Here is a 21,273-nt window from a genome sequence, read left to right as displayed (position 1 = left end):
TGCCAGTAATCCAAATACCCGCGCAAACCCCACGGAATCCGGTGCAGCAATGTTCCAGCAGTTCCTGTAGAGCGGGTGCCAAAATGGCTTTATTCGCTGCGGGGATTGAGCGCGGCCCTGGTTCTTGATGCGCTCGGGCTTAGCCGATCGTCATATATTTCTCATATATCTTCATGAATTGTATCTCAATCTTCATCGATTTTGTCAAGTAAATTCCACATAGACCTAGCCTCTTCTATGACCTCCTCCTCGGCTGTAATTTCGCGCTTCTTAAGAAACATGTCGGAATCCACAGGGCCAGTCCTGCCAATATTCGTACCCTCAGCCTCCAGCTGCTCAAGAAAGCCCTGGACCTTCTCCTTAACCCTGTCCATTTCGCTGATTTCTTCTTTGGTTTTCTCCAGTTGCTCCTCCATCATCATTATCAAGGACTCTCGTGCCTGATGGGGCCGATACAAGTTCAACAGGTGGTGCGCATTGATAAACAGGTTTCGTATGTCTTGTACTTTGGACTCGAATCGCTCTGGACAGAGTGCGAGTATACCGATAAACTCAAGGAAGTTGAGAAGGAGGGATTTGCTGATTTTTAGAAGATAGAATCGGTGGTTGGCAGGTAAAGCATGTTCTTGGCCTGCGGGCGGGGAGGGATAGAGTTGCTCGATGCCTTGATCTTGTAATGAGGGAAGATTTATTGAGACCTATATAAGGCACAATTAACGCACAAATTTAGTTCCAATAACTAGATTATGACAGAAAACCTGAGGCTAGAATAGGTATGTATAGAGAGTATATATACCGATTGCGACTCGCCGAATATCGAGTATGAACCTGATGTTGGGGCTTGGGGCGGGACAAGAAATCGTAGCTCCGGTGGCAGTTCAAGCGTGCGAAGAGCTTCAGGTGTCCAAGTCTGCTTCGGACCAAGATTTTTCTCGTGTTCTTTCTTGCAGTCATCCAGCTTCTTCAGATTCTGCGATGTGAAATGCTTCCAGAATGGTGGCGGAGGCGGGAATGCGGCGGTCACTTTTTGTTGGTCGGCTTCCGCCATATTGTAAATGTGAGATTCTAATTCCCTATATGTGTTGAAGCTGGCAGAAGAAACTCGGAGGATCCAATGGAGGCCAAAGAAGAGTACGGCTAGATCTTTCTTGGAGTTCGGAGTCCTGTACGTTGCTTCAATTTTCAATTCTGATTGTCGCGTTTATGTAGTTAGTGGAGCTTGCGCGCTAGATCGGGCTAGCCGTTTTTCGGATCCAAGCTTCTGGCCTCTGGGCCCAGAGCTAGATACACCCGCCACGAGAACTGAATGTCAAAGTAATGATTTCGATTTTGCGAAATAAATCAGGAGATCATACTATGCCATTGAAAGTAAATCGATTAAAGAATTCTACTACGCAGGTCAAGCCAGTTTTAAATGATGTATGATCTAAGCAACCCGCCCCGCAATAGTCTCCTCGGCAGCCGGCTGCTCCTCCAAGGGCCCTCCCCACCAATGCTAGGAATGAAAACACTTTCATACTCCATGACTACCCTACCGCATCGCTTTCTCCACCATGCCGACCAACTCACCACTACTCATCCCCGACCGAATAATCATCGGCATCCCATTCCTCCCTCCCGGCACGACCACCATTTTTACTTCTTCCGCACTACCCCTTGGCCACACTAGGAATACCTTATCAAGCAAGCGATTCAAGTAGTCGTCTGGGACGATACCCAAGGCCTTGCGGAAATAGTTTGTCGTGGTAGCGGGTTCGTGAATGCGTTTGACGTCGAGATACACAGTGCCCAGTCGCTCTTCTTGAGATATGCGGTAGATCAGGACCGGGTCCATGAAGCAGTAGTCGCGCTCTAAGGTGACGGGATGTGTGTCGAGGATAGAGAGGGAGAGGGAGAGGGAGAGCTCACTTAGCCTGGCAGTGGGTGGTGTTGTAGGGAGGGGGGAAATGGGGACAGGGGTGGGCCATTGAAGATCCTCGGGAGGCACTTGTCGGTCAACGCTGAATATGTATTTTCCGTCCACAGAGAAGGTGAGGTCGGCCATGTATTCTGTATCAAGACTCAGAAGGTTAGCACATAGGCAGCAGAGGTATATATTTGGTGGGGAAATGGGAAATACATGTGGTTAGTATGGGTGGAATTGTTTACCTTCTGAAATTAACTCGGGATTCACATCACCGTCTTCTTCGATAGTCACGACAAATGTCATATTTTGGCCAATCACTGTCCAGTAGGAATAAGCAAACACACGTGGGGGAGAATGACTACTATCAAAAGCAACTTTGATGTCCTGCGGATCCAGCCCATGTTCAGACACGATGCGATGAGTAAGGAGAAGCTGGCAGCTTCTGTCCGCCTTCCCCTCATAAAGCCGCAATATGACGCCACCATCTTCTGCATGCGTGTATGCGAAGATAGGCTGGTTGGGGCAAAATGCGGCCTTAGCATCGCCACCGTTGGATAGTTGGAAGAGGAGGGGCTGTGGGGATGCCGGGTCGCTGAGGTCGAAAATCTCGGACTTTCCGAGCAAAAAGCGGCCGTTTGAATCGAGCGAGTTATTTTCTAAACCGGGTTCGAGTTGACGATTGACGACGGGACATGATAGCTGTTGCTCTTCAGTTAAGCTCCAAACTTCAACCGTCAAGGCTGGGGTAGATCCTCTATTTGACATAAGTGTTAGCGGAGACATTACAAGATTACAGAGGAAGGGAAGGGAACGAGAACGAACAGGAAACCAGTTAAGAATATGGCAAAAAGGTTAGCTCCGTCAGGAGTGATGTAATTCAACACCTTTCCTCTAGCCTCCAGCGCATGCCGGGAGGTGCGCAACTTGGCTTCCTCCGCTGACGACCAGATATCCGACACTGAGCGGCGCGCTACGCTGCCATCTGAAAAGGCAATCAGTATCCCACCCTTGGGCTCTGCTGAGATCGGCGGCGTTATCGTAAAGGAGACATCCCCAAAAGACTTCCAAAGGAAGAGATATTGCACAGATTCGTCGTATTTGGCCCCCTTCTTCTGTAAGCCCCACACAACAATGGAGATTCCTCCGCCAGCATTTATGTCGTCATCGGGTGGCTGCAGCCTACCCACAATCCTTTCTTCGTCGTCTGTGAACTGACATTCCAACAGTGCAGTGCCAGAATGAATAGGGAAATCAACCTGCGTACCCGTCGTTGGGCCTTTGCCGTCCAAAATGATGCAAACAATTCTCGGTTGCAACTCCTGGCGGGAGTCAGGATCTGAATTTGGCTCTTTGTTCTCGTAGAACGTCAGCAGTAGTTTGGCTCCCGAGCGGCTGAAAGAACGGATTCGGATTCTGGCCCAGCTCTCTGCGATACGTTCTTCAATGGAGAATTGGAAGGTCGCCGTAAGATCACCAGCATTCCACTTCTCAGAGCCGAATATCTCCAGGATATCCAGGCATCGACGATCGCGGACCCTTGCTGCTCGAGTCGAACTGAAGCAAGTCTGCGATATCAATTCTGGATTTTCCGGGTTCCAGATCTCCTTGGGTGAAGACAGCCTATCCTCCGATGCCAAATCCCAAATTCCGCCTGGGGTAATTAACAAGTTATTTTCACCGAATGCAACGAGGCTTCCCCGTCCGAGCACAGGACCAGCGCAAAATATTTCGGATTCGCAGCGGTCAACAATAATAACCTGGGCCCAATCGGCGGTGACGGAGACTTGCTTTGGGCTAGACAAGCTCCAGCACACTGTGCGGTAGAAAAGCTCCTCCTGCGCATGCGGACAAAACGTCACCGCGAGGAATGTCGCATCTTGTTTCAGTTGAGCAGAGCGAACCTTCCAGGTACCCTGATAGCTCTCTTCTCCATTTTCTAGGGCTGGTCGATAAGCAGTAGCTCCATCGAGATGGCGGCGACTCACACGAATGGTCTCATGCTCTTTCTCAGCTAGGAATACTGATCTGGACTTGTGATTATATCCGATCCACCCACGCTCACCCTTCGGGAGTGGTTGCTTCTTTGGTAGATCCCTGGTCGAAGTACCTAGAGTAATTAGGTGCTGGGGTTTGCGGCCGGTTGCTAGAGAGACATGGCGTCCGGGTGCCTCTACGCAGGTATGGATGCATTCAGGGGAATGGGAAATAGTCTCTGAAAAAGTGTGTAAGGCATGTACAACATGCGCAGCCCACTGTTGTGGGGTGAATGAGGATGAGCACCCTTTGCGAGAGATACTTTCGTCGAGGTTTTGGATCCTCTCCACCGTGTACATTGCAATATCGATACCACCAAGACGAATATATTCCTCGAGCCAGCAAAGGCTCCAAGGCCCATCGAGGATGAGAGCTAAGAGTTCAAAAAGATCTTCTGGTTGTTTGAAATCATTTTCCCCGGCAATTACAGCCTCAGCAAATGCACACGCAAATTCCGGCCAGTATAATACTGCGTATTCAAAGAGGGGACACATATTCATAAGTTCCGTTCTAATATCGTGAGATTTGGGAGTTCGGAAATAGGTATCGTTCTGTACAGAGGGCGCATGCAGAACATTTAGGCATGCTGTTGCTAAAACTGCATTAGAAGTGGTCACTTCGACGAAGTACTTCGTGAGATTGGGCGGGATAGGAATGGACTGCGCTATTTGACGCTGCAAAAATTCCCTTGCCGACAGATGTATTAAGCGAATAGTGTCTCCATCGTCCAACCCTGAATATTGCACCAGCGAGCCACATGCCTTTACCACATCTCTACGGGAATAAATATAGGCCTCATCATAGTCATCGTCGTCCTCGAAAGTGGCAGCTCGGAACTGATCGATCTGCAGTGCCTGATCTAGTTCACACCAGCGCAAAGGTCGAATACTTCCCACTACCCACTGAAACACCCGTTGTACAAAGTCCTGTTCCGCAACAGGCTTCTCGTTCAAGCCCTCCAATATCTTCAGGTAGAGCGCTACCATATCGCTCGGTAGTCGCAGAAGGGCTTGACGGATTTTAGCCACGCTACCTTGCATTTTAATATCTTTGCACATCAGGTATGCCCAGAGGAACATGCCCTTGTGGTTTTCTTTCTTGGACAGCTCATCGATGACTAGGCCTTTGAGACGGCGGTGAGCTGGGGATTGTAGATTTGGCATTTTGTTCACCTTGTACCGAACAAAAGAGGCAATGTCTCGTCTCACATCATCTTCCGTCATGAGGATAGTCATCGTCTTTGGTCCACTGATGACATCCACGTGCTCGCCAGTCCTCCGACTGGTCGCAACGACATGTATGTCTGGATGTGAAACTAGTGCCTTCAGGTCCTTGCAGAGTGACTTGACACCTCTACACTCATCAAGGGCGTCGAGGACGATAGTAAATGTGCAGCCAGAATGTTGGATCGAACTAGCAAATACAGCCAACATCTCCTCGTAATCAACTTGGCGTTTACGGGCGGTGTTCTGCAATGTCGTTCGCAGGTTTTCAATATTATTCTCCAGCACAAAGCTATAGAGTTGTTCGAGGAGAGATCTCAGAGCGGCCAAGGGCGTATTTTTGGTCTCGTCATCTGCCTTGAAGAAATGGTAGAGTGTCAGGCAAGGTTTCCTGTGATCCGTACCGCTCCGGAAAGTTCGCCTAGCCCATTCAACCAGGAATGAGCTCAAGATTGTCTTACCCGCCCCGGGAATGCCATAAATCACTAGGAACCGCGTGTCGGAGGAAGAAGCCGACCATAATTTGTATTCAGGTCTGGTCATAACCCATACACAGGTGCCATCATGTCGTCTCGAGTTTGCCTTCTTCAAATCAGTAGCATAGTCCGGGGCTTTAAGCCAATCAAACACGCGCTGGTCAGAATTTTCTATAGAATTGTATACATATTAGCATGTCCATGCATAGAGTAAGGATATATGAAGGAAAGGGTAAAGGGAGTTACCCCGATGCGACTGCTGAAATGCATTCCAGAACTGGCTTGAATTTTCATGGTGCTGTGCCTGCGCTGCACTCTTCAACAGCACAGTTTGCTCCTGCAGCTTGCTCTGCAACTGTTCAAATTTGCTTTTGATAGAATACGACTTGATAGAGAATGACCCAAACCGTAAATTTCTATACGTTTTAACCGCATAGACCCAAAAGTCCAGCAACGCCGCAAATACTTGCTGCCCGACGCTGGACACTAACTGTGAGTCCTTGAATGTATTAATCTCCTTTTGAATAATTTCTAGCTCGAGCGCGATGTCTTCGAAGAACCCAAATACACTGTCGAAAATACTCTGCGCATCCTCAACGAGCTGGAAAGTAAAGCGGATAGAGCTCCATATCAAATTTGCACCACCGAACGGTTCCGCACCAGCGACACTGCTCAAAATGCCATCGAAGGGTTGAAGCACACCAAGCACTTTACTGACACGCTGAGTGAAGCGTATCGTCTTGCGGTCATCATTTGAGGCATGTTTTGCGTTGATCGACGCCGCAGTCTTGCATAGTTCGGTCAGCGAGGTGGGACGTTGCACATCACGCAGTTGCTGCGAGTTCAGGTTCTCCTCGAAGGTTTTCAAAGCCTCTCGGTAGGCTTGTTCCGCGTAGGTAATCGTCATGTTGTGTTATATTGTGAAGTGATAATGTAGCATTTTTTGCAGCCGAACATGTCTGCCACGACGGAACAGAGGCCATTTGGAGGGGAAATGCATAGTGCAAATGGAGGGGCAGCAAGGTCGGGCCCGCCCTTTGGGGGCTTGATGCCCGCCTGCCCGCCTGCCCGAAGCAGGGGACAATCAGGTCAACATACAGCGTAGCCCTTCAGACGAGGCTGAGACTAGGTGAGGTGGGACTTCTTCGACCGCCTCATGTAGCGTCCGAGCCGGTGCGGGGGCCAAAATTATTTCAGACAGGGCTAACTTGATTGTGAGCCTGCCCGATCGCACAATGAGGAGGCAGACACAACTGAGGTGACTGACCTTATATTTGTGTGTTGAAAGTCAGTCTACTAGCTGGTACAGGTAACAATGAGAAGCCAGTGGATATAAAAACCGAATGTCTACTTTTTCACACCATGTACATACAACATTCGAGAAGCGCTCTAGAGGAGAGTCATACCAAAGAGAAGCTTAATGTAATGCATGCATGGATGTCTGAAGTCTGCCGCAAGGTTCTGTCTATTTTTGCGGGTGTTGGGTGGTTGCTTGGTGTCGAGAAGGCTGGCGGCGTCATTACAAGCGGGTGGTTGATATAAATACATGAGGATCTCCCCATAGACCGAAAAGAAAAGTAAATATTTCTCCTCAAGTGGGAAATATCCATACATATTTAAATGATTTTATTTAAAGTATTTCTGATACACATGAGTTGAATCTTCATGTATTTAGCTTGCTAGCGATTATTATTACCATCCGTTAAATACAGTAGTTAGTTATTATAGTTAAATAACTAGTTAAATATCGTATTTATGAACTCCAACGCCAAACGAGCCAAGGCAGCAAATATCCCCAAATAGGTAATTCTGACCGCGCGCTCACTTACGAACGCGCGACGTTCGCTATATGCAGAATCCCAGACAGCAGCAGTACGACAAGAATAGACAGACAATTAACCGATTGGAATATTTTTCTGCCTTTTGGAGCCGGAAGAATCTCCCATTCGCTGAGATTATGGTCGTGGAGCAATCCTCTTCTAGAATTCACAACCTCGCATTCCACCAACGAGTACTTGTTTGAACGCCTTGATAAAAGAAATGTCAGAAGATGACCTGCTTCAAAGGAACAAATCTCTATCGGCTATCGCGAGCCGGCCTGGGGTTCTGGGTGCCCTGGCGCGCTTCTGGCTCCGGTCGTATGCCGCGGACTATGTGAGCTTGATCGTGCTCGTCGTGGGATGGATCTTGGTTAGCTGCCTTTTTGTTGATCCTAACAAGTTATTGTTACTATTATATATACTAATTGAAAAGGTATCAACAGATCCAAATATTCGTACGACCCTTTTACCGCATGTTTACGTTGGATAATGTTTCTATACAATTCCCATTTGCGGAGGTGGAGCGGGTTCCAGTTTGTGAGTTCAACAATTTCATGTGCTCAGCAGGAACCACCACCCCAATTAAGGCGGTGGTGGCCCACAGTAGGTTTCTGATACGCTGGCTAATAAAACAGTCTCGAAATACAGTATGGTCAATTATTTATGCGGGAGTGATGCCATTGATCATCATAATCGTGTGGGCGGTGATCATTCGGCCAGAAACCCACTTCACGCATGTATCCGTGCTTGGGCTCCTCGTCACTCTTGCTCTTACTTCCTTCCTAACCGATATAATAAAGAATGCGGTGGGTAGGCCACGTCCCGATTTGCTCTCGCGCTGCAGCCCGGAAAAAGGCACGCCGGCACATAAGATGGTTACCATTGAAGTGTGCGGAGCGCCGGAGTCCCATCGACTGCATGAGGGATGGAGAAGTTTCCCGAGCGGACATAGCAGTTTTGCTTTTGCGGGGTTAGGATATCTTGCCATGTAAGTATCCTGTTTTTACATTTTAAGAATGAGGTCTCGTTTAGAACAGTAAAAAGGAACATTATTACTGACGCGCGCCTTGTACGGTAGATTTTTTGCAGGACAATTACATGTATTCCAACCTCGAACAGGCTTAGCTCGCTTCCTATTCTCCCTTTCCCCTTTATTAGGGGCTCTGTTGATCGCCATGTCTCGATTAGCAGACTATCGACATGATGTGTATGACGTGGCGGTTGGCTCATTACTAGGAATATCAGTTGCATACTTCACCTACCGACGCTATTATCCGCCTTTGCAGTCAGTACACTGTGATACTCCATACAGTAGGTCGGAAATACCACCAGAAGGCTTTCATAGGGTTGCGCGAGATGAGGAAGAGCGTTTGTTCAGCGGTAGAGTTGCTCGAGGGCCAAACGGGGAGTACGGTGATGATGGGTATCAGATGCGAGGAATGGAAACAGGGCGAGCTTAATAATCACGTATTCATGTGAATAGACAGGACAGGTTCCTTTTTCTTCGGGAGTCGTATAGATGTTTTTCATTTTGTATATATATATGGGCATTTACTTACTACTGACTACAGGGCGCTTGATCGCGACCGCGAACCAATTTTCTTGGGGAGGTCATATATTTAAGGATTCTCGGATTTTTTTTCTCACGAAGCATCTTACTTTACTCTATCATTTACCCCATTTCGTCCGATTAGCCAAAGATCGAATTCCAATCATGTCATCTATCAATAACCAGATATATCTCGGAAATCTATCTATATTCAATACCCTCATTTTGCATCATTCCCTGGCCCCGTATCTCACTGTCAAATGATGAAAATCAAAATGCCACCCAATGCGCCCTCCCGTAGCGAAAACGAGAAGTATATCGATATACTCTTATATCTTCGAGGGATGGAATATGTACCTCATCTGCTCATCGTGGGTGCGCACATACGTGCCAACGCGATACAGGAGACGCTCAACGCCGAAGCCGGATAATGGCTCGAATGACTCAAAGGAGCAGACAAGGACGATGAAGAATAGCAGGGAAGCGGGGGCGGGGAGCGTAGGGGTAGTTATTTGATTTTAGGAAGATAGAGGTTTGCGGACATGAATGTGATGGTGGAGGGAGAGGGAGGCTGAGAAGACGAAGAGGGCTATGCTTGAGGAGATTAGGGAGATAATGGAATCCATTGTAGATATCTGTGTGTTTATGATGCTGTAGTTTATGTATCTACCTCTATAGTCTGTAAGATGGAGGCTGCGGCCACTCATAGCATCCCCATTTTCAACACTGTTTTAAGCCCATTCCTGGCCACATGACGCGAAACCTATCCATGGATGCTGCTTCTATTTCAATAACAATAACACATCTCACGTATCTCAGAGACAGCAATAAGTACAATGTTATATCTATAAACTATCAATTCTCAGTATTGTTGTAGAATGATGATACTCTGCTTCTCACAATGTATAAATTCAATATCTTCTGATTCTTTGAAGCATTTTCTTAGTTCACTCTCAGTGAATACTGTCTCTGCTGTCTTCATACACACTTATTTACACTACTTCTTTTCAGTCTTCTTATACTAGTTACTCTCTTCATTTTTTTCTATTATTCAAATGACATATTTTTCTGATGAACTTACTCATAAAAACTCTTCAAACTCATCAAGAAGAGCTGATATACTGAGAAAAAAAATAGTTGAGAAGCTCATCTCAGATAAATACTCTTTAAGAGATAACTACTATAACTAGAGAATTATTGAATTAATAAGCAAGAACAGTTCATCTGAGATCAGAGAATCTTTCATTGAAATTCTATAACAGCTTCTATATGTTTTTCAATCTCTTTCAATCTTTCAATCATCTTGATATAGATGATAAACACATGGATGATGAAGGAAAATGCAAGAATTGGCACAGTGGTGCATAGTGGTGGTTACCAAACCCACTAGTTATTGGGGATAGTGGGTGGGGCCGCAAGTACGAGCTGCCAAAAGAGGGCAAGGGAAGGCCTCTGGGGGACCTCGTCCATGCTGAACTGCCCCGCAGAATGTGTACTGATTCCTGGACGAAGAACCATCCCCAAGCCTCTTGATAATTTCAGCCGGGCATGTCTACAAGTTATCCGATTAACTTTTTCAACAACCGCATAGCGTTTCAATGAACAGTGAGTAATTATCCTTTAGTTTACAACAAGAACCGCTTTCAGCAGGCATGTCTAACTTGGGAGACAGACAATAGTTTCCAAATCGCTCGATTGAGAATTATCGCACGATGACTCATAGTTCCGGTGCTGCGGGTTGGTACACTGTCGCTGGATGCCGCCACCAAACAACGAGCACAAGTATGAGTTGTGACCGGTGAAAGGATGTCGCAAGAAGTGGAAAGCGTGTCAGTCTTTAGCTCATCAGGACGAACCGGGCGCTAGAACCATCTGCAAACAATGCCCCGATCTTTACTGGATGGCTGCATGGGTACAATCGGGGGATGGGAATGCCGGGTCAGGCTGGAGTAATTACACCGACTTAACCGCGTGAGACAACAGTGGTCCGGGGGCTATGGAGGAAAACTGGGGGCTGGATGATATGGTTTGTCAGGAGGTCATCACCGTGTCGTAGCTTGGAAGTGAGTTGCCATTTAAAGTATATCCCTCGCGCGTATTAGCAAGCCAGTCTTGAATACCTCCCATATCGTTTGATCTGCCTTCAGGATCATGAGATTCCACATCACTTTCATCGATATCTCCCGGAGTCATACCTATCCACTTTGTCAGAGATTGATATAACATTCGATTGTGAGCGGCGATCCCTTGCCCCCAGGCCCTAGAAGACCATTCGAGAATAGCTTTTTGAAGCATCCTGTGACATTTTTCCTATTCCAACTGCCTTTTGACTTCGTAAACACAATGGCCTACCATAGGCGGCTGGGACACTATGTTGGGACGAATAACCTAGGTCCATGACAGAACGACCATCTGCACACAACCATGACCATGATTTGTAGGAGATGTAATGTCCCGTACAATGAGAATGTTCTTGGACCACTATGTGAGTATCGTCTATTATGACTCTCCCATGAGGCTTCCAAGGTGGCATGTAGTTCCATGTCTTTCGGGACAGACAAGCAAAGTCGTCTCTTTCTGGCGGGAGATGAAGGCTCTAGTTTCATCGACGGGATCTGGACATGGGATGCAAATGTAAGACTGGGGCAATTGGGTCCACCACCACGAGGGCAAGTTCACAAAAGGTGTGCCACTTCGAACTTCTTTGAGTAAAAGCCAGTGATTGTGCTTGCTAGCCACCAGCCTCCAATTGACAGGCTCCGGAGTATACACATTGCTGTAAGATGGTGTATTGTTAGAGCTGAGGATATTGCAAAAAGAGGTTCTAGCCACTCACTGTATAGATTGTATGGAATTGAGAGTTCACAGAAGATACTACACAGAGTTGCAGTCAACCCGGTAACAGCTGAACTTATTGTCATCAGGTTTGTCATCACTGAGAAGGAATCTTCAAGACTTGGCTTTGGTGGTTGGGAGATGTTGGTTTTGTCTGGAACTGGCTGTAAATGAATTGAAGCTGGTAGAGGTGATGGAAATGTTAGAGCTGCTCCGAGGCCTGCTTTGGCCTGATTCTCAAGGTTGTGACGGTGGCAAAAGTCTGATAGATATGTGAAGGCTTGAGATGACACAGAGCATTTTGCATTGGTGAGTATAGAGGGTCCTCTAACAGTGAATGCAACTTTGCTGTTAAGGTGGACGATCATGGTGATTGATATTCAACACTGTCCACGTCCACACTTATTGAGACTGTCCAACCTTGCTCAGGAGCAAGAACTGCTGCTCACCATCTCAGGGCTGCTGATTCATCTCTGCATACTGTGAGACTTTCACTGTCCACATGGTTATGTATTGAAATGACTGGCGCCTTCTCATCCGTATATATCATTCCACCATCCTGAGATTCTGCCCAGACACTAGAAAGAATATATGCTCATGTCAGAGTCAGTGCTGTCATGTAGTTATTTTCATCTTGCAAGTCTCCTTCTTCATCAGGCCATTTTCTCAATTTGTGGTCTTGATTGATGTGGTAGGGTGTACCATTCTGGATACCCAGGAGAAAATTCTGATCCAATGTTTTTGTCTCTGCTAAATGAATATACTTGTCTTTCAGAGTACTCGCCCTGTCATAGTCTAGGCTGTCCCGGGACGTGCAGCTAGACTCTGCTGTTGTTGATCAGGTCACAGATCCTCTTGTGTATAACAGTGTTCCGTTTCGGTTAGGGAAAATACTAGTCTCTCCCAGGAAATTGGAGGCGTCAACCTACAGGGCTCAAGCTTTACGTCGCTATTGAAGGAGGAAAGTCAACAGCTTGCTGCAAATCCGCGAATGTTGCGTAAGAAAAGACGCAAACATTATTTAACTAGTCCGATTAGTCGCCAATCCGATCCAATCCAACAAACGCAGGCACGTCGAGCGCGGGCCCGCAACAATCCAACTACGTTCAAACACATCAAGGCGAGACAAATACAATGGCCAATCTCGAGCAGAATGGCGATGGGCGAACGGAGACACAAGACTTATTAGGAGTTCGCTGAGAACTTGAGAGAGAATCTATTCCCTTTTCAGCCTAGTGGCTATGTAGTTAGGGCTCGAGCTAAGCTACTTATGTTCAATTTACATCTCGGGAGCTCATATATATCAAGGGGTTGACACTTGGCCAATGTCTTTTCTCCGTGTCAACTTTGAGTCACTTTCTTCTATCGCGCTCGGTTAAGAGAATGGGTGGGGGTAGGTTAGCTCAGGTTGTTGGCCAGCTGGGGTTCTCGGGAGCAATATTCTCAAATGCCGGGTTTCTTCAGCGTCCGCCGTAGCTATATAGCTGGCTACTTTGTTGCCTTGTTGTACTGTACTGCTATTAAACCTGACCCTTCTTTCTTCCTCCTTCCAGTCTTCCAGGCTCCTTGACGAGTTGAAAGCCTTTATTCGACGACACTGGCGATCCTACGAAGATAATCCCGATCAAGGATTTGAAGCCTTCCTTGAGTGATGTGTGCATGTCGTAGGTGCAAGGGCACAGAGCGCGAAAGGGCATTTTCGACACGCAGGTCTGGATGTTGATTGACTAGGAAAGAATGGCTAGAAAATACATGCAATTAAGATACAGTCAATGCGTTAACCCAGCTGCCAAGTCGTAAATTCATCATATACCCTAAGGGTGTTGAAACCACCTGCCATCACACTAACCTCCTCCAGGTCTCGGAAACATATATTCGCCAAGTTTCATAATCTTTGCAATGGCTCGATGGACACCAAGGAGCCGAGCCGATGGCGGATCAATGGTACGACGGAATATCCCGACAGGCGTGAGCCAGTATAGGAGTCACGGGTAGAGGCCTATTAATTAGAGAGGTAAAGGTCGATGGAGGATGTGGAGGAGTAGGTCCTGTTGACAGACTGCTAGATTCAAAGGTTGATGATGTTTACATCGTTTGCACCGAATCTTGCAGGAGTCTCTGTCATTCATGTATTGTACATACATACATACCTTAATGAATTATTTTTCGAAACAAGTTACTAAGTAGCATAAGATCTATAGCCGTATACAGCTACACATACAGAATTAGGGTTTGGAAACAAGATTTGACACAGCTAGATATGGAAGTCAATCTCAAACTCAACTGTAAGTACAACTTCAGTGATGGAGCATTCAACATGTCAGCTTTATGGGATGTATTGCCCGGGACACAGGCACCAGTCATCAAAACTCTCTCCAGCCACCATAAGTCTTTATATAGTGGCTTCGACGCCTCCAGTGAGGATGGGGGGAACGAAGTTTACTTTGGGAGGGGATATGACTCTTTCAATGGGTCGAGGGGGACAAACTGGCGGCATACTTGGCTCCATCGATCAACAGGAACTTGAAGAAGCGCCAACATTGCCATCTCAGCATTGGCCACTTGTGTCAACGATTCCAAAATATTGGCGAGATCCTCGAGCTCATCTTGAAGCCTACGTAAAGTTTTGTCGCGCTCTTTGAAGTGTTTGACGGTTTCATATAGCGACTTCGTCGACTGAACGGCAGCTGTAATAACAGTCAGCACCGAGGCAGCAATGCTCAAAGGATCCACCATTTTCGACTTTCGCGGCGAGATCTCAATAATCTCCCTTGGTAGAGCCGTAACAGGAATTTGCGACAGTAAAAGCTTCCGGTTGAAGCGAGGGTAGCCACGGGCTCAAATACCAGCCTCAATTTAATCATGCCCCGTTAGGCACATGTGATTGACCGAAGTTAGAGCCGTGGCTGTATCATGTCTGACATATAACCTAGTGGTATCTCGCTATTCTGTAAGGATTCCGATGTGAGATGGCGAGCGTAAAACAAGGTAGGAAAATGAGTGCCACCTACCACCTTGCAACACCAGCCGCTGTCCACACAGAAAGTAAGGGAAGATCATAACCTCTCTCACTTTTTATTTCCTAAATTGTAGCACTGACTGAGGGGGTACTCGATGATTGTCATGCAATCATAGCTGCTCCAATGCATGATCTTATAGCATGAACACAAATTTTCAATAGCAGATCAGTTCATTAATTCATCAAAGTGCAGATAATGAAGATGAGAAAACTCAGACATCACATCACATTGTCACATCATCTCTTTCTCTTCTGATCAATTTTAGTCCTCAAAAGACTGAGATTGAAGTCTCTTGTTCAGTGAACATTTATCTTTATCAACTCAGTATCTTACTGCTGATCAAGAGAGAATAGAGTATAACTGAGAACTTTCCTGCACTGAAGCAGTTTGAATCATATTCATATCATGCATTGATCACATCACAAGCCTTGAATCATCAGAGAGATTTTTTTCTTCATCTGAATATATGACTCTTGCAATCAATCAGATCTTTCAGATCTTGCACTCTGATCAGAGTCTGACATGTCACATGCAATGATCTGCAGTGCAGTAAAACAGACATTATTTCTGTTATACAGAGGTATTTTTCATTGATATATCATCTCAATGAGTTGAGACTGCTCATCACTGATGTACAGTACATGATGTACTGTACATCACAGATGAGAAACATCAGATTTAATGATCAGTGATGAAAGAAAGAGATCAAGAATAAAAAGCATCAAGACACAGATATAATGAGATTGATAGAATTGATCGAATAGATGTACAGAACTCAAAACACTAAAAATAGAATGTAAAGCAATGACTAGTCATATATATGATAAGAAAATGAGATTAACAAAGTGAACAGAAAATCTCAGTCAGTTACAGTTCTGAGTAGATCAGATATCTCAGCAGCAGATCTCAACCTGTGTATGATTTTAGAGTAACTTGACAGTAGAGTGAGATGAAATTGCATTGAGAAAGAGAAAAGTGAACATAATCAAATTAATCATTATGTTGAAAACAGTTTCAGCTGCAGCACAGGCTGCACAGCTGGGCCAGATAACACTAGCAGTAGAGATCAAGAGAGAGGGATAGACATGGCACACACAAGACAAGAGAATTGTGAGAAAAGAAAGGGAAAATAGAGATGATGAAGAGAAGATGTTTAAGCAGTGAAGGAGTGAGTTTATATAGTCCAGAAAGCAGTGATGTTGTGCTAAACCTGGTGCTAAACCATGTAAGGTAATTCCCCATGATACGATACGATACGGTAACTAATGATTTTCAGCACCCTAAAAAAAATCTAGTTAAGGTTCTTAACTACAGGGGCACCTAAGTCAGCAATGCCTTAGGTAACTGATTTAGGCATAACCACGCCCCTGAAAACATGAACCTTACGTTATTTACCTTTGATCGTTCCCAAGGTTCTTCCAGGCACACGTGACTACCCCAATAAATCCTAAATTTTCGTCATAGATGGCCAAGCCCGCACCGCTCGTGTTTTGCCGCTATCAATCAACCTGCTCGTATCACAGATTCCCCGCGCTGCGCTTGTCAGACCGAGTCAGTGACGCCCATCTATTGTTCCCACCTCGCAGATATAACTCTCAATCCTGACTGTCAGGGCCTGAAAAGGGTTATGAACTTTCTTTCGATGATGCTTCACGCCCATGCTTACACACGTCAGCCATGACCTCTTCTATCGAAGCTTAAACCACAGACGCCGTCCTTTACGCTTGGCGTTGGGACGATAAGCGTTCACCAAGCATCATCATAACCCCACGACCTTCCCCAGTGCTATATGTCCTTAGCTCACTGTTCTGATTGCGGCCCCAGAGTCCCTCTTGTTCAGAAATACCAGCATGTCCGCTATTACAAGTGCACAAAACGGTGCCTCCATTGTCTCCTCTGACTCCCCTCCCGGGAGCCAATTGACGGAGCAGCTTAGACAAAAGATGACCGGATTGGAGGGTGCAGCTAGACTTGCGGGGTCTGGCACTGAGACTCCAGCTAAAAGTCGCTCCCCAATGAAAGGTCGTTCTCTTTCTGACGCTTCTTCACGGACCCTGTCCTCCGCTTCACCGAATCCCCTAAATATCCAACGTACCAAGGATGATACGGCTGTAACAGCAGCTCCAGCAACGCCTCATAGGCCCGATGGCCTTGCGCATGGACTATTGCTACAAATGCCGTCGAGAATGTTTGGGAGCCCTGTCGCAGGAGGACATCGAGTTCCCCTCTCCCCAAAACTGGATTCTTCACACATATACGGTTCACCCGCCTCAGTATTACCACGACGGTCCAGGGGACTGGATTTTTCCCGCGCATGCACGAACCTACATCATTCTACCCTTGCCGAATCGTCGCCGGACTCCTCCCCCGTCGTTCTTGGTCGTGGAGTAGCTATACCCAATCGTCGAAGCACCATCAACTCTACAGGAATGGGTTCTCCAAACATGTCAGGCGGTACATGGCAATCCTACGGCCACGGTGATCGGACTGTCATATCCAGCTCCGTGAGTAGTGTCAACATGTTCGAATCTGATACTACTAGCAGTGGCGACGAGGATGAGGACGAATCCATGCATATCATCGATAGAGAGGATCCGATCCTATTGACCCCACAAATGGCTCGTCCGGGAAATACGTTTTCAACGCCGTTTTCCCCCAGCACAGCTCAAAGTCCTGGTGGCGATTGGATGAGCGGGCTTTCTGCCGCCAAAGCTAGCCTCATGAGCTTCCAACGTGCTCGGCTGCGCAGTGGTAGGAGTAGACATAGCTCGAGCAGCAATAGTGGTAATAGCTCGAAACTCAGCCCAGGCCCAATATCTCCCCCTGTCTTAAAAAGCGTTGAGAGCTCTGCTACTGGCTATTTCCCCAGAGAAATGTCAATGAGCGAAGTCAAGTCACGTCGGGAAAGCTTAAGCCTTGGCACTAGCGACCTTCACCTGTCAGACCTGAGCGATGATGAGAGTCGGCTAGCACGGGTCGGTAGCCCTTCCAGTGCTCCATTACCCGGAGGCACCAACATAGAAAGCGGACCTCATGGTGTAATTCGACGCCCGGTAACGAGGAGAGGGAATTTACTGGTACAGTTCGGCCCGTATTATTATTCTAAAAGGCTTAATCCGCTAACATGTTCATACAAAAGCCAAAAACGAAGAACTTCGCCCGGATCAGGGCAGCGCTGCTTGAAGAAGTTGCCCCTGTTGATTTCGAGTGTCAGCGCGAAGCGGAAGTTATCCGGCAGGTTCGTGAGAGCGAAGGCGGCGAATTACCTCCGCTTTCCCCATCGTTGACATCCCCGCTGGACTTGTCGGATTCCCATAATATAGATGTTGCGAGGGATGTTGCCACCAGTCTGTCTATGGGAGGGCGATCATCATCAAACATTTTCACCAACCACCAAGCCACTGGTTTAGGACGCTTAAGTGCCTTTGATACCCGATACCAAACACCACCACCACCCCCTACCAACCAACTAATTGGCTCCTCCAACCCCACCTCTACCAGCGACGCAATGATGCAAACACCACCATCCACATTCCCGATCGCTCCCGGCCAACACGCTACCTCCACCATCAACAGCATCTCGCAACTATCCAACGCCGCTGGCCCATCACGTGTCGAAGCTGAAGCATCGCGCAAAAACAACAAACGCAGACGCGATGAGATGATCGATATGAACACCTTCAAGCGGCGGGCGGTGTCGCCGGGGATGTGTTTGCAGAATAGCCCCGTTGGGGCGTCTCAGCCATCGTCGTCGGGGTCGTCAGCTTCATATTTTAGTAAGGACAGTACTAGTCGGTTGGAAGGTGGTGGCCAGGGGCAGCTACCGCAGCAGCAGTCGAAGAATCCTGTGACTTCGACTCCAGGGAAGACGGGCCGGGGAGGAGAGGGTGGTACTATGAAGAGGGTTGGGATGCAGGGAATGAATGAAACGAATGACGGGCTGATGAATATGAGCATTGACTGAATGGGCGCGGAGGGGAATTGGGGGAATTTATATTCTTGTGTGTCGTTAACGATTTTCTTTTTCATTTTCTATCCCCTTTCCTTCTATTGCAATGAGATTTTCGTCTGCATATTCGGGATCTACTGTGGTTTTCGCTTATTACATCTGTGGGTATTTAGCGGAGGCGCGTGGGATTTTTCTTTTTTTTTTTATGACATCCTCATTTACGAGTGTTCCTTTTCATGCTGATCTTTAATGCACATTTTTCTTGAGTTCTTTCATGTACAATTTGCTATTACCACCCAAATATCAGCTACCTAAGTTTCAACCACTTCTCAAGACAGAATGACATTTTTCTAAATCATGTCAGACGGCTAGAAATGGTCATTTTTGAGAATATACTGCTGCCTCATACCTCTTTTCTGGGGCGGTTGCGGCTAGCGCGTTTAATGATTGGCGGCTGTTTTAAACGTTTCACCATCCCGCGCGCCACAGTGGCAACGGGGCGGGGAGATTCAAAAGATGACCGACAAAGGCATATTTATCTTTCTCCCTTGTGAAGTAGACCGTTACCCTGTTCACTACCGACGTAATTGTTATTCTTTTGAGATTTTAACCCAAATTACTGTTTCAGTTTGCTTCTGCACACCCCTCCTCTAGCACTAGTTGTAGCTGCACCATGCCATCAAACCTAGAGATTGCATCCTCGTTTATTCGAGGTGCGCCGCCAGGAGAGGTATGAGTAAACAATTATCTTCATATACCATCTAATTTTTCTTCATATTACGCGGCAGGATGCTAACTTTCGGGGTAGCTCTCGGACGTTGTTGCAGGTAAATACCCAGCATATCATAACAATCTCCAACTTCCTCCCGGTTCTTCATTCCTCGAGATCGCTTCACCCCTCCCCTTCAGACTTCCAGATAACTGACCCGGCTACAATCATTGTCGAAATTCGCAGATATAAAAGCATTGACGCCTGAGGGACCGAGTCTCATCTCATCTCTCACACCCGCCTTCGAGAACTATAACGAGGAACAACTGGCGACTGTGAAGTTGCCTGGTGGCAGTGAAAATGTATACATCTGTCACATTATTAGCCATGGAATTGGAATAGAAGAGCCCCCTTCTCTGTGGGGTTGTTATTGCTTATCTGTGCGGATTATTGACGATAACCGCGAGGGTTGTAGGTTATCGTGAGTGCATATAATAAGCTTGACGGCAATCGATACTACGATGTAGAGAGTCAGACATCGTTTGAGTTTGATCATGTCACTCAGGTTGGTATATATCCCTTACATCTATACATCACGCTGGCGCGCAGCCTACAGGTTGTGTAAACGGTGAATTTTGGCTGACAGTATCAACCATTGGGGGCATAGACCGCCTCATCACCACAATCCTATGTCCTAGAGTCACAGCACTCCGACTTGATGTATGTTGTTTTATCCTTGCCTTCCTCGTCTGGGAGTTACCTAGTTTGACGATTGTGAAGTAAATCGCTCCTGAAATCGCTCTCAACACATGCTCGAGAGCATTATCCAAGCTGCTCGTATGGTGTGTATCCAACGGACAATGACTCTGCCGCTGCCATTCTTTTAGTTGCGAACAAATATTCCCCAAACAATTTCTGGTATGTGTTCTTTAATCTATAACCTACCATATAAATTGTCAACCGCTGCGTAAACAACTACCAGCGAATATGTTTTATTATATTAAAAAAAAGCTAACACGAAAATCACCACACACAGGAACGGCCGCTACCGAGCCATTTACACTGTCCCCATCCCCTCTGCAGACACCATAACAGGCACTATCCACATAAACGTCCACTACTACGAAGATGGCAACGTATCACTAAACACTACGAAACCCGTCTCGATATCCCTCTCTCCCAATTCTTCCGCAGATACCATCATCAAGCGCATCGCTGCTGCGGAACGGGCACAGCAGCTCGAACTCAGCGATGCTTTTAGTAGATTATCTGAGGGGGCATTTAAAGGCCTGCGCAGACAATTGCCCATTACACGGCAAAAGGTTGAGTGGGAGAAGGTGGGTGGGTATAGGCTTGGGCAGGATATTTCTGGCGGGAAGGGTCGGTAGAGAGAGAGCGAAGTGGTATTGGGATGGAATGTTGAAAGGGCTTTTCTTGTTTCCTTTAGATGGAGATCTTCGATCTTAGACAGATAACGTAACGAAATTATTTGACTATGACCTGCCCGGCACACTTTTCGAGCTATTTCTTCTACTACCTGCCGGAAATTGCACAAACGAAAATGCTTCCGATCTCAGTTTCACATCCGAAAACAGCTCAGGCATCCGCTGATCTCTGGCCGAAGTGCGGAGTAACGGAAGCCAGGCCATCTATTAAATAACTAGCGCTGCCGGCACAAATACGAAGAGTCAATCCTATCAAAAAACCCAAAAACCCACCAACCACTTGCACATCCCACACACAAAAGGGAAA

The 21,273-nt window shown here is 46.8% G+C and overlaps 7 protein-coding genes across 8 annotated transcripts; 3 read left to right on the top strand and 4 right to left on the bottom strand.

The window, feature by feature from the left end:
• Nucleotides 1-185: 185 nt before the first annotated feature.
• Nucleotides 186-1,048, bottom strand: BDBG_02126 (RNA polymerase II mediator complex protein; the record flags this gene model as incomplete). Its single annotated transcript, XM_002627409.1, has 2 exons — nt 186-698; nt 797-1,048. 2 exons carry the CDS (start codon nt 1,046-1,048, stop codon nt 186-188), a joined length of 765 nt encoding a protein of 254 aa, XP_002627455.1.
• Nucleotides 1,049-1,164: 116 nt separating this feature from the next.
• BDBG_02125 lies at nt 1,165-7,325 on the bottom strand. Of its 2 annotated transcripts, none has more exons than XM_002627408.2 (5): nt 6,907-7,325; nt 5,886-6,842; nt 2,729-5,810; nt 2,149-2,660; nt 1,165-2,049 (listed from the first exon to the last, which is right to left on the bottom strand). In XM_002627408.2, the coding sequence occupies exons 2-5, from the start codon at nt 6,544-6,546 to the stop codon at nt 1,532-1,534; spliced, it is 4,773 nt and encodes a 1,590-aa protein (XP_002627454.2). In that variant the 5' UTR covers nt 6,547-6,842; nt 6,907-7,325; the 3' UTR covers nt 1,165-1,531. The 2 variants fall into 2 exon arrangements, with proteins under 2 accessions (XP_002627454.2, XP_031576891.1); XM_031720661.1 differs by having other exon boundaries at nt 5,886-6,906; nt 7,046-7,325.
• Nucleotides 7,326-7,679: 354 nt separating this feature from the next.
• On the top strand, nt 7,680-8,919 carry BDBG_02124 (PAP2 domain-containing protein; the record flags this gene model as incomplete). The annotated part of the gene is made up of 4 exons (XM_031720660.1): nt 7,680-7,829; nt 7,903-7,996; nt 8,108-8,447; nt 8,538-8,919. The coding sequence occupies 4 exons, from the start codon at nt 7,680-7,682 to the stop codon at nt 8,917-8,919; spliced, it is 966 nt and encodes a 321-aa protein (XP_031576890.1).
• Nucleotides 8,920-11,507: 2,588 nt separating this feature from the next.
• Nucleotides 11,508-12,211, bottom strand: BDBG_02123 (uncharacterized protein; the record flags this gene model as incomplete). The annotated part of the gene is made up of 2 exons (XM_031720659.1): nt 11,508-11,784; nt 11,889-12,211. The coding sequence occupies 2 exons, from the start codon at nt 12,209-12,211 to the stop codon at nt 11,508-11,510; spliced, it is 600 nt and encodes a 199-aa protein (XP_031576889.1).
• A 1,830-nt stretch (nt 12,212-14,041) lies between these two features.
• BDBG_02122 (uncharacterized protein) lies at nt 14,042-15,005 on the bottom strand. The gene is made up of 2 exons (XM_031720658.1): nt 14,855-15,005; nt 14,042-14,791 (listed from the first exon to the last, which is right to left on the bottom strand). Exon 2 carries the CDS (start codon nt 14,577-14,579, stop codon nt 14,283-14,285), a length of 297 nt encoding a protein of 98 aa, XP_031576888.1. The 5' UTR covers nt 14,580-14,791; nt 14,855-15,005; the 3' UTR covers nt 14,042-14,282.
• A 1,285-nt stretch (nt 15,006-16,290) lies between these two features.
• Nucleotides 16,291-19,181, top strand: BDBG_02121 (uncharacterized protein). The gene is made up of 2 exons (XM_002627404.2): nt 16,291-17,940; nt 18,003-19,181. Exons 1-2 carry the CDS (start codon nt 16,714-16,716, stop codon nt 18,825-18,827), a joined length of 2,052 nt encoding a protein of 683 aa, XP_002627450.1. The 5' UTR covers nt 16,291-16,713; the 3' UTR covers nt 18,828-19,181.
• Nucleotides 19,182-19,485: 304 nt separating this feature from the next.
• On the top strand, nt 19,486-21,132 carry BDBG_02120 (capping protein (actin filament) muscle Z-line, alpha; the record flags this gene model as incomplete). Its single annotated transcript, XM_002627403.2, has 8 exons — nt 19,486-19,542; nt 19,621-19,639; nt 19,768-19,883; nt 19,997-20,086; nt 20,189-20,241; nt 20,302-20,439; nt 20,558-20,901; nt 20,993-21,132. 8 exons carry the CDS (start codon nt 19,486-19,488, stop codon nt 21,130-21,132), a joined length of 957 nt encoding a protein of 318 aa, XP_002627449.2.
• Between the last annotated feature and the right edge of the window lie 141 nt (nt 21,133-21,273).

This window comes from Blastomyces gilchristii, assembly GCF_000003855.2.
Source record: "Blastomyces gilchristii SLH14081 genomic scaffold supercont1.3, whole genome shotgun sequence".
Lineage (NCBI taxonomy): Eukaryota > Fungi > Ascomycota > Eurotiomycetes > Onygenales > Ajellomycetaceae > Blastomyces > Blastomyces gilchristii.
The sequence above is the reverse complement of the archived record's forward strand: the minus strand, read 5'-3'. Positions and strand labels throughout refer to the sequence as shown.